We start from the raw sequence: 12,753 nt of genomic DNA, 5'->3' as shown, positions 1-12,753 counted from the left end.
AGGTTGTGACCACACACCACTTCTCAGTTCCTATGCTTCCTGGCTGATGTTTTGGTCACTTTTGAATGCTGGTGGTGCTTTCACTCTAGTGGTAGCATGAGACGGAGTCTACAACCCACACAAGTGGCTCAGGTAGTGCAGCTCATCCAGGATGGCACATCATGCGAGCTGTGGCAAAAAGGTTTGCTGTGTCTGTCAGCGTAGTGTCCAGAGCATGGAGGCGCTACCAGGAGACAGGCCAGTACATCAGGAGACGTGGAGGAGGCCGTAGGAGGGCAACAACCCAGCAGCAGGACCGCTACCTCCGCCTTTGTGCAAGGAGGTGCACTGCCAGAGCAGTTTGATTTCACAGAAGTGTGATTGACTTGGAGTTACATTGTGTTGTTTAAGTGTTCCCTTTATTTTTTTGAGCAGTGTATATATATCTATCTCCTTAATGCAACCGCTGTGTCAGATTTCAAAAAAACTTTACGGAAAAAGCAAATCATGCAATAATCTGAGACGGAGCTCAGAACAATAGCCAAATTAGCCGCCGTGTTGGACTCAACAGAAACCAGAAAATACATGATAAATGTTTCCTTACTTTTGATGAACTTCATCAAAATGCAGTCCTAGTAATCCCAGGTCCACAATAAATGCTTGATTTGTCCGTTTTTATGTCCAATTAGCTACTTTGGTTCGCGCCTTTGGTAAACAATTCCAAAGTCACAAAGCGCGTCCACTATAACGTGACGAAATGTCCAAAAGTTCCATAACAGTCAGTAGAAACATGTCAAACGATGTACTGAATCAATCTTTAGAATGTTGTTAACATACATCTTGAATAACGTTCCAACAGGAGAATTAGATTGACTTCAGAAGAGCGATGGAACGGACGTCCTACTTATGTGAAGGCGCATGGTGAATGCTTGATCAGCTTGTGGAAGTGATTACTCATTCCTGTCTCCTTCGGCCCCCTCCTTCACATTAGAGTCATCAGACAAGGTTCTGTTGACTGTTGACATCTAGTGGAAGCCGTAGGAAGTGAAAACTCACCCATATCTCGCTGAAATTTCAATTGAGAGCTTGGTTGAAAATCTGACACATCAGAAACAATTCAAACAGGAAGTGGAACTTCTCAGGTTTTTGCCTGCCATATGTGTTCTATTATACTCACAGACATAATTCAAACAGTTTTAGAAACTTCAGAGTGTTTTCTGTCCAATATGAATAATATGCATATACTAGCAACTGAGACTAAGGAGCAGGCCGTTTAATATGGGCACCTCTGTGCACCTTTCATCCAAGCTACTCAATACTGCCCATGCAGCCATAAGAAGTTAAAGGTTAGAGCTGCCGCTTTCAAGGAGCGGGACTCTAGCCTGTACACCTATAAGAAATCCCACTATTGCACTCCACACTGCCCTTTCCCACCTGGACAAAAGGAACACCTACGTGAGAATGCTGTTCATTGACTGCAGCTCAGCATTCAACACCATAGTGCCATCAAAGCTCATCACTAAACTAAGGACCCTGGGACTGAATACCTCCCTCTGCAACTGGATCCTGGACTTCCTGATGGGCTGCCCCCAGGTGGTGAGGGTAGGAAACAAATCTGCCACGCTGATCCTCAACACGGGGGCTCCTCAGGCGTGCGTGCTAGTCCCCTCCTATGCTCCCTGTTCACCCATGACTGCGTGTGCCAAGCATGACTCCAACACCATCATTAAAGTTTGCGGACAACACAAGTGGTAGGCCTGATCACCGACAACAATGAGACAGCCTATAGGGAGGTCAGAGAACTGGGAGTGTGCTGCCAGGACAGCAACCTCTTCCTCAACGTGATCTAGACAAAGGAGATGATAGTGGACTACAGGAAAAGGAGGGCTGAGCACGCCCCCATTCTCATCGACAGGGCTGTAGTGGAGCAGGTTGAGAGCTTCAACTTCCTTGGTGTCCACATCACCAATAAACTATCATGGTCTAAACACACTAAGACAGTCATGAAGAGGGCAGGACAACGCCTATTCCCCCCCAGGAGACTAAAAAGATTTGGCATGGGTCCCCAGATCCTCAAAGGTTTTACAGCTGCACCATCGAGAGCATCCTGACAGGTTGCATCACCGCCTGGTATGGCAACTGCTCGGCCACCGACTGCAAGGCGCTACAGAGGGTAGTGTGTACTGCACAGTACATCGCTGGGGCCAAATTCCTGCCATCCAGGACCTCTATACCAAGCGGTGTCAGAGGAAGGCCCTAACAATTACCAAAGATTCCAGACACCGTTGTCATAGACTGTTCTCTCTGCTACCACACGGCAAGTGGTACCGGAGCGCCAAGTCTAGGTCCAAAAGGCTTCTTAACAGCTTCTACCCCCAAGCCATAAGACTGCTGATCAGTTGGCTACACGGACTATTTGCGTTGACCCCCCCCACCCACCCCAAACCCTTTTTTACGCTGCTGCTACTTGCTGTTTATTACCTATGCTTAGTCACTTTACCCCAACCTTCATGTAAATATTACCTCAGCTAACCTGTACCGCCGCACATTGACTCGGTACCGCCGGTACCCCCTGTATATAGCCTCGTTGTTATTTTGTTTTTCTTTTATTGTTAATTTTTTACTTTAACTCTTAACTATTTTCTTAACTGCATCGTTGTGTATAGGCTTATAAGTAAGCATTTCACTGTAAGGTCTACACCTGTTGTATTCGGTGCATGTGACATTTGATTTGGAGCTGATCAAGTCTACTCTCTGGTGTATAATACGACTTTTATAGAGGGATTACAAGTGTATTCTCACTGTGTTGCAAATATACTGATGGAACACATGTTTGACTCTACACTGTGAAATGTTAAATTATTTGTTTTGTTTGATGGTCCTTCTTACTCTGACATCTTTCTTTAACTTCTCTGCGCTACGGATCCCTTTAGCGGGATCATTTTCCTAAACAACCACTGAATTGCAGGGCGCAAAATATTACAAAAAATATTTATAATCATGCAATCACAAGTGAAATATACCAAAACACAGTTTAGCTTGTTAATCCACCTATTGTGTCAGATTTAGAAAATATGCTTTGCAGCGAAAGCAATCCATGCTTTTGTGAGTGTATCAATCAATGCGAGAACAGCTAGCCCCAAATTAGCATGGTTACGAAAGTCAGAAAAGCAATAAAATTAATCGCTTACCTTTAATCTTCGGATGTTTGCACTCACGAGACTCCCAGTTACACAATAAATGTTATTTTTGTTCGATAAATATTACTTTTATAACAAAAAAAATGCCTTTTGGGTTGTGCGTTATGTTCAGAAAACCAAAGCCTCGTTCTTTTCGACGAAAATTCCAAAAAGTATCCGTAATGTTCGTAGAAACATGTCAAATGTTTTTTAAAATCAATCCTCAGGTTGTTTTTAACAAACATAATCGATAATATTTCAACCGGACCGAAACCTATTCAATAAAAGAGAGAAAGAAAATGGAGAGCTACCCCTCTGCGTGCAGGAACTAATCAAAGTACACCTGACTACTTTTGAAAAATCTCGCTCATTTTTCAAAATAAAAGCCTAAAACTATGTCTAAAGCCTGGTCACAGCCTGAGGAAGCCATTGGAAAAAGAATCTGGTTGATACCCCTTTAAATGGAAGAAATACGGGCAAGGAAACACAGATTAAAATAAATTTAAAAAAAATCACTTCCGGGTTAGATTTACTCAGGTTTTTGCCTGCAGAATCAGTTTTGTTATAAACAGACAATATTTTGACAGTTTTGGAAACTTTGGAGTGTTTTCTATCCTAATCTGTAAATCATATGCATATTCTACGATCTGGACCTGAGAAATAGTCCGTTTACCTTGGGAACATTATTTTTATTTTTTTTAAATAATAATAATCTGACCCCTAGCGTCAAGAGGTTAACTCTCTCTCACTTTCTCTCTCCCTGCCTTTGTCCGTTACAGAGCAACTACTAAGAACAGCCAGCCAGCAGTCAGACAGTAGTGGCTTTGCAGAGGACCCTTCTACTGACGGCTCAGCTAACTATCTAAAGGTACAGGAGAGCTCTGACAGCTGTGACAGTGAGACCACAGTGACGTCTCACGCTGGGGAGGGGACCACTCCTCTAGCCCTGGAACACCCTGCCTTTGGGAGGCTGCAGGGGGAGGAGGAGGTGCAGATTCTCTCTGTCCCACAGAAACACCTTGTGGCAGACGGAAGGAGGAGCTGGAGCCCTAATGGGGAGGAGGAGCAACAGGAGGTGTCACAGTACACCACCCATCAGTTACCTAAACAAGGAGACAGAGGGGTGGCCCAAGACTCAGAGCAGGACCAGAAGCATAACACTGCTGAGGAAGCTGCTTCTGTTCATGCCTCTGACACTCCTCAGTTAACACCTGAGACTTACCGTACTGCTGAGCCTCACATGGAGGCTGATCCTGGTTCTACAGAAGACCATGGCTCCGTCCCGGCCCCACACTGCAGCTCTTCTGGTGCCCCAGCCAGGGAGGGTGTGCCTGACAGGGTGGAGATGGAAGCCAGAACTCCCAGCCCTAGCGCCAGTTTCCCTAGCCTAGGTGCCTCAGCCAGGGTCCAAGGGGCCCTTCACAGGGCCCAGCAGAGGGCCTCGTCCTCAGGACTCCAGGTACACCGGATGGAGGGGAAGTTGACAGCCAGGGATCTGTTCAGGAGAAGAGCCCCCCTGACGAGGTCCCGATCCCTGCCTACCTCCCTCCTCACCCCCTCCCGTGTGGTCTCCTCTGTCAGGATCCAGTTTGGCCAGGGTACAGTCAGGCACTGCACCCAGCCAGCCTTCTCCTACCAATACACCCCAGAAGAGGAGGAGGAGGTGGGGTCCATTGTGGAAGAGGAGGAGGTTGTGGAGGATGAGTGTCAGAGGAGAGACAGCTGCCGCTCTACCTTGATTATCAACAGAGGGACCGAGCTATCACATGGCCCCGGGCTACAAAGAGATGGTGAACTGAGAGGCCTTCAGGACAGGGTGCCCCCTTACCCCCTGGCCATCCCCCTCCACCTGACCCGCTCAACCGTCTCACTGCACAGCCACCCTCCTGAGTGGGGAGAGAGGCCTCTGGGGGAGCACCACCGTGCCTGGAGCACCTGTAGCGTACCTAACCTCACCCAACATAACCTGGCTCACTTCAATAACCCTAACCTCACCCAACATAACCTGGCCCACTTCAATAACCCTAACCTCACCCAACATAACCTGGCTCACTTCAATAACCCTAACCTCACCCAACACATCAACCCTAACTCCAACCTAACACAGCACTACCTAGCCCAACACAATCAACCTAACCTTACTCAACACAACCTTGCTCAGCACAACACCCCTAACCCAGCCCAGTACAACCCCACTCTGCCCCAAGGCAGTGTCCCCAACCTAGCCCAATGCAGCAACCCTAATCCCTATTTGTCCCACCACAATAGTCCCACCCTACCCCATGGCAGTGTCCCCAACTTGTTCCAGTATCAGCCCTCCACCCACCACCACCACACCCTCCATAGCCTCCCTACCCATCCATATGGTAGTGTACCTAACCTTCCCCAGCACGCAGCTCCCACCTTACCCCATCATGTGGCCCCTAACTGTCCTCCTTATAGTGCTCCTTACACTAACAACATGGGTAACCTTCTTCCACACAACTTCCCCTGTTCCCTGTACAGCTCCTCCTGTAACACCCCACCTCTTAGTGCCCCCTTCAGTTCAACTTACCATAACTACAACGGTAACCCCTATAGTGGGTCCTACAACGAGCTAAACAGCAACAATCCTTATACTGCCCATAGCTGTTACTCTAACCCTTCATACACACCTTCCAACCTGCCTCATCTCTCTACTGCCCCCTATGGAGGACCATACAGTACTCCATACTTGGGCCACCACCCTCTGATCCCCTACCCCCATGACTCTATGGCTACAACCTCCCGTCTTCCCCCAGCCCTGTCTACCACTGAGATGCAACTGAGAAGGGTCCTTCACGACATCAGAGGAACTGTGCAGAACTTGGCTCAGGTGAGACAAAACAACCACAAACTACATAGGTGTTATACATAGGTGTTGCAAGGCTCTTTGCCGTTTTAACAACTTGTTTCTGACGTGAGCACTATAATGATTAATCATATGCGTTTTCACTTTCCATCCCACCCATAATACAAACACACGTTTGCAACACAGTTAATCATTGACTAAGTGTTTTATCTATGGTTTCTCTGCCCTCAAGAATTCATCAGAACGCGGAGCAGACACTCCCTCCGACATGTTCAACCCTCAGAGACCTGCCCAACCACTGTATGAGGTATAAACTCAGCTCAACTGACAATCTTAAACAAATGAAATGAATGATTATCAATCCTTTCCTCAAATCTCCCTGTGGGTGTGTCTCATGTGGGTTAGGATAAAGGAGAATCTCTGCCTCTCTGACAACAGACAGTCATCTTCTTCCTCTTCTACATCCCCTCCTCCCTTCAGACTTCTCTCCAGGAGCTGCAGGCTAAGAGGAGGAGTCTGAATGTGTTCCGGACTCAGATGATGGATCTGGAACTGTCCCTGATTAAACAACAGGCGTTAGTCTACCAGCACCTCAGTCACGACGAGAGGTAGGCTAGAGGCCCTCACCCTGGCTAGCGCACGGATGTTGGCATACTCTGTGATAGCCAGGCAGGCAGACAGTGTTAACAGTGGTCTCTCTGTTTGTGGTTGCCAAGTGGGCAGACGGTGTTAAAACCTCTTGGCGCACGATTCCCTTAGCGGGATAATTGTCATCAACAACCGCTGAATTGCAGAGCGCCAAATTCAAAAGAATTGCTAAAAATATTTATATTCATGAAATCACAAGTGCAATATAACAAAACACAGTTTAGCTTGTTGTTAATCCACCTGTCGTGTCAGATTTTGAAAATATGCTTTATTTTCAGCGAAAGCAATCCAAGCGTTTGTGAGTTTATCGATCACTAGACAAAACATTACGAACACCTAGCAGCAATGTAGATTGGTCACGAAAGTCAGAAAAGCAAAAAAATTAATCGCTAACCTTTGATCTTCGGATGTTTGCACTCACGAGACTCCCAGTTACACAAATGTTCCTTTTGTTCGATAAATATGATTTTTATACCCAAAAACCTCCATTTGGTTTGCGTGTTATGTTCAGTAATCCACAGGCTCGTGCCGGTCTTGAAGGGCAGCCAAAAATTCCAACTACTATCCGTAAAGTTAGTAGAAACATGTCAAATGTTTTTATAATCAATCCTCAGGTTGTTTTTAACATAAATAATCGATAATATTTCAACCGGAGGGTAAAGTAATTCAATACAAGACAGAAATAAAATGTCGAACTACCACTTTCGCGCGCAAGAACTAATCAAGGACACTGACGCGATTTGATAGATCTCGCTCATTTTTCCAGAATAAAAGCTTGACAACCTGTGGAAGCCATTGGAAAAGGAATATGGTTGATATTCCTTTAAATGGTGGATAGGCAGGCAATGGAACAGGGATTTTTCAAAATAAGAGGCACTTCCGGGTTGGATTTCCTCCGTTTTTTGCCTGCAAAATCAGTTCTGTTATACTCAGACAATATTTTGACAGTTTTGGAAACTTTTGTGTTTTCTATCCTAATCTGTCAAATATATGCATATTCTAGCATCTTAGCCTGAGAAATAGGCCGTTTACATTGGGAACGTTGTTTTTCCAAGCATAAAAATTCTTCCTCCTAGCGTCAAGAAGTTAACAGTGCTATCTGTCTGTTTGTGGTTGCCAGGCAGGCAGACAGTGTTAAGTGGTCTCTCTGTTTGTGGTTGCCAGGCAGGAGGCGGAGCAGCTGCAGGGTCTACGGTCTGAAGTGAGACAGGAGCTGCAGGAACTAGAGCTCCAGCTGGAGGAGCGGCTGCTGACCCTGAACGAGCAGCTCCGCTCTGCCAGCCAGCACAGTCTCTACCGCCACAGCATGGTCAGTACCTGGAACTACATCTGGAAACACAGGCATACACACACAGGCGGATACCATCTTTGGTGTCTCTTTTCTCAACTCCTAAACATGTTTGATAAATGGTTTGTCATGACTGTTTCCGCTTGGCACCAGTACTGTGGGTTCCTCTGTGTTCTTCTCCTTTGACATCAGGCTACATGTACGTCACTACTCTTGTGTTTGTTGTTTAGCCACCCATCATATCATCACCTACCCCTCTTCTCCTGTATTGTAACATTAGTGTTGTTGATATCTCTCTCCTGTAGGGTATGAAGAGAGGTCACAGCATGGACAGCCTGTCTAACAGTTCTGCTCTGAGAGCTATGGAGCCGGTGAGTACCTGCATTGACTCTAGACTGTTCTTTTCTAGGTCATTCCTCTAGACTGTTCCTCCTGTTAATGGTGTGTGCTCTATTCATAGAAATATAATGAAAAATGAATGCTTTTACTTCCTTCCTAGTATTGGTACCGTCAATTGCTGCCGGTCAACCCATCAGCGCATTGACTTAAAGGAATGTCTGTACTAGTCAATCTAATTTTATGGTTCTACTGTTGTCACACTTCTTCCCTCACTGTGTGACATGTATGGTGTGGTTTCTCCCTCCAGATGTCGGACCTGCTGAGGGAGCAGCTGTACCTGCAGACAGAGCTGGGCTACGAGGGCAGGGCAGAGGGCGGAGCTAGCATGGCCCCCAGCTCAGGCCTCTCTTCCAGGTCAGCCAGTCCAACGAGGTCCTCTGAACGTCACCCTGGCCCATCCCACACCCCGGCGCTGTCCCTCCCAGGTCCCCAGAAGACTGGGATATACCGGGCTTCCGTCTCCCTCACCCCGGCACCCCCTCCACGGCCTGGTGCTGCCACATGGGTATCCCAGTGCTCAGACCAGGCACTGCCAGTGCAAGGTCCTGAAGACGAGGAGGAGGAGGAGGTTGGAGGAGATAGAGCAGCTGTAGACCCTCACCTACTGGAGGAGAGGGGCAAAGAGAGAGGAGGAGGAAGAGCAGACAACCCTCATCTACAGGAGCTCATCAAGGAGGTTTGTGAGACCGAAAGTTATCTTAGTTTCTGTTTTTGAATTGTAGAGAACATTAAGAAGTTTCCTTACCTAAACTGCCCAAATTGGCCTTGCCCTACAGTATTTGTTGAATATGGAATGCCAATGTTGCTCAAATGTCCAGGACATGTTTTATTATGTCCTTGGCCGATATGGATAGAAACTTTTTTCTGCTGACCGACGAGGTGATTACGTAGCTATTGACAGGCGGTTCTGCTCATGAAAAATAATTTACTGGTCTGATTTTAAGAGCTTGGCAGGGGACAAATGGAGCACGTTTTAAAGGTCCAAAAGGAAACTTGGAACTTTTGAATCCTGTTGGCTATGTCTTAGCCATGTGGCCTGATGTAACTGTCTGGCGGTGTCCCAGTACTTCTGAGGGATGAGATGTTCTTTCTCTGTTCTCTGACACCTCTCAGTACAGGATATTCCTGGTATTCAGTGAGGTGAAACTTTCAGAGCATTGCAGATAGAAATGTAATAAATAACAATGTTCCATTATGTTTGTTAAGATATCAAACCTACAGGAAATGGACTTTTCCCTAGTGTCCTTGAATTGTATTTTGAGTGAACATAGTACTTGTGTGTTTGAACATTGTTCCATCTCTGTACCTTCTCTCTCCTCTTTAGATTAAAGAGAGTCTAGCTGATGAGATCCGACAGGAGATAGTCAATGAGCTCCTAGCTGCCGTGTCTCCACGACGATCACCTGTGTCGACCAGAGAATATCCGCTGTGAACATGACGACAGGTCCAATATCATTAATTCATTAGTTGTATAAATCGATTCTTCGAGCCGGATCGATCTGTTCCAAGTCAACCTATACCCCTTGGCAGGTGCTTCTATTTCTAAAAGAATGTTGTTTTCCCTTGCAGTTGAACACTGATGAGGCCTGGTGTAGTCTACCCAACCTGAACACTGGTGAATCCATGCACTGAACAGCCCAACAACCCCTTAACACTGTTTCAACTATTTCCAGAGATAATGGCAGATACGTTAACACTGTGTTTCTACCATATGAATAGAATTAGATTTCTATGGTTTCTACTTCAGAGTGTGACGGTGGCTGGTGCCTTAACACCCGTATGCCTGGTGACCTGGGAGACACAAATGATGCTATATATTTGCTTTTATAGTGAACTTTCTTCTTCTGTCTAACGGTCCAATTTCAAACACAGAATGTTACTTAGTGTGTTTATTTTGCTAAAGACTAACTATGTTGTAAAAAATTTACCCAAAATGATGTCATTTTGACATGCAAAAATGTGTTTAAGGTTAATTCTAGGATTTTTTTTCCAATTCCACCCTGGCTGTGTGTGACGTTATGTTAGGCCTATGCCATGATTCTGACAGTGTGTATGGGTTGTATTTAAGCACGTAGATGTGGGTCAGAGTGTATGTCTTGTCCTGAAGGTGAAAGATGACCAAGGTTGAGGAGACTTAAGGCCTGGTTGATGATAATGGTTGTATGGGAGTTTAGTGTCTGCTGTAAATGACCATGCCCTCTTCTAATGCAACCTCTATGAGGAATGAACCAGACCTGGGTTCAAATACTATTTGAAATCTTTGAAGTACTTTGAGCATTTGCTCTGCCTGCCGGGAGTGTCAGATAGGTGGGGTTGACTCTTTTGGGACTTATATATTCGTGAATTAATCCAGGCATGCTCAGATAGTCTTTGCACCCAGGTCTAGAACTAACTGTGCAATACATTTCACTGTCTCTGAACTTGAAAAGATCACTAGTATAAACTGTTTTTGAAACGCACCACTTGAAGACAAGTGTATGCATTATATTAATTCCACACTTTTGTCCTGGGTCATGTTCATTAGGGTAACAATGGAAAACGTTTTAAAGCATTTTTCAACGAAATGAAAGAGTTTCTTATTGGACTAATAAGTCCAGCTAGTCTCGCCCTGTTTCAGTACATTTTCCTCCGTTTGGTGGTTAATGAATCCGACCCAGATGTATGCGTTTTTGTTAGAAAACTGTCTCACGTGAAAAACAAACAAAAAGCGTTCACATTCCTAACTGTATTTCTTATCTTAAACAGATGTTAAAACCACTAAATGTATTTGTCCTGATATATTTTCTTTACAGGAATGAGGAAAGAGATACTGTAAAAGAGAGACTGCTGTCTTGAACTGGAGAGTAGAATGAACCGTCTATCGCATCTGATAGACTCTGGTAGAACTATCAATAGAGCCTATTGTTCCCGCTCTTACTTATGGACAGAATCATTGTGTATTTATGAGTATATTATATTTCAAATGTGAGGATTATAATGTTGTATTTTCCTGCTGGATTTGTAATTATAAGATGAAACAGACATTTATTTTACCACAGATGTTTAATTATATTGTATTCCAAAATGATTTATTGTTACTAACTGATTTATTTCAATATGTGGCTACTTCCTGCTAATGGAGAGCTTCTTTTTAACCGGATTTTGTTTATCTTTATCTCGGGATGCATGAGGGATTGTCTCTATAGCAAATAATAAAGATGTATTTATTTTCAATAGATTTGGTGTGGTTTTATTTGTGGTATATTTTTGCTTTTAAATGGCTTTTCAGCAGATTGCATCTGGGATTGGGATTCTAAAAGGTAATTTGAAAGCATGGGACGTCTCCAAATATACAATGTATAGAGCAAATATATAATGCAGCTGTTTCAGTTAGGTTACAGTAATGCTGAGTTGATAGCATTGTTTTCATAGTGTGCTCCTCTGTTCAGCGTCCATCTCAAATGTTTGTTTATGACTAAAAATAAAACCACTTTAATTTGATAGCAGAGAAATCCAATGTAGCCTGTGATCACCATGGTAACCCGGCTCTGTACAAGATGGCATATTGTAGGGCTCTCAGGTGTGTTGTGGGTAAAAAGGAGATTTGATACAGGGGACCAGGCTATTGTACTAGTGGTTCTTGAATGGAGGAGAATGAACCGCTGATAGAGGTGGTCATTGGAAGTTTACACACACATTCCATTAAGGGATTCAATGATGTTTTTCAATAGATGCTACAGGTACATCAAAACCCCTCTCTTCCCACGCTCTATTTTATTTCATTGACATTTTTCAAGAAGGAGCGTGATGGAGTGCTGCATCAGATGACCTGGTCTCTACAATCACCTGACCTCAACCCAATTGTGATGGTTTGGGATGAGTTGGACTGCAGAGCGAAGGGAAAGCAGCCAACAAGTTCTCAGCCTATGTAGGAACTCCTTCAAAACTGTTGAAAAAGTATTCCAGGTGAAGCTGGTTGAGAGAATGTCAAGAGTGCAAAGCTGTCAAGGCAAAGGCTGGCTACTTAGAAGAATCTATATTTTGATTTGTTTATCACTTTTTGGGTTACAACATGATTCCATATGTGTTATTTCATAGTTTTGATGTCTTCCCTATTATTCAGCAATGTACTATATATATATGTATATATATATATTAAAAAGAGTAGGTGTGTCCAAACTTTTGACTGGTACTGTATGTTATTTTTTGGTGCTTAATGCATACCTGTAGATTTTCTGTACTTATGGTCAAGCTCAGACTAACACGCAACTGATAACACCTTCCCCCAATTGCTGAACTGCAGTGGCACCCAGAGTCGCCTGCCTGGCCTGCTCCATACCTCCAGCCCCTGCCTTTAATTCTCCAGAGGTAGTAGGTGTTTAGTGGCTCAGAATGACCTCAGAGCATAAATGGGCACTATTGACAGCAGTGCAAAAACATACTGTCCCAAC

General features: G+C 44.6%; 1 protein-coding gene across 1 annotated transcript in view; it reads left to right on the top strand.

Annotated features, from left to right (window-relative positions):
- itprid2 (ITPR interacting domain containing 2) overlaps positions 1-11,536 on the top strand; it is a 54,155-nt gene extending 42,619 nt beyond the window's left edge. Inside the window, exons 11-18 of the mRNA XM_055871129.1 lie at positions 3,938-6,012; positions 6,221-6,295; positions 6,469-6,596; positions 7,801-7,945; positions 8,230-8,295; positions 8,571-8,999; positions 9,648-9,767; positions 9,893-11,536. Of these exons, the coding sequence (XP_055727104.1) occupies positions 3,938-6,012; positions 6,221-6,295; positions 6,469-6,596; positions 7,801-7,945; positions 8,230-8,295; positions 8,571-8,999; positions 9,648-9,755 (3,026 nt within the window). The 3' untranslated portion in view covers positions 9,756-9,767; positions 9,893-11,536. The remainder of the gene's footprint in view (positions 1-3,937; positions 6,013-6,220; positions 6,296-6,468; positions 6,597-7,800; positions 7,946-8,229; positions 8,296-8,570; positions 9,000-9,647; positions 9,768-9,892) is intronic.
- Positions 11,537-12,753: the final 1,217 nt, after the last annotated feature.

This window comes from Salvelinus fontinalis, chromosome 19 (genome assembly GCF_029448725.1).
Source record: "Salvelinus fontinalis isolate EN_2023a chromosome 19, ASM2944872v1, whole genome shotgun sequence".
NCBI lineage: Eukaryota > Metazoa > Chordata > Actinopteri > Salmoniformes > Salmonidae > Salvelinus > Salvelinus fontinalis.
Note: the sequence above shows the minus strand (reverse complement) of the source record. Positions and strands in the feature narration are given on the sequence as shown.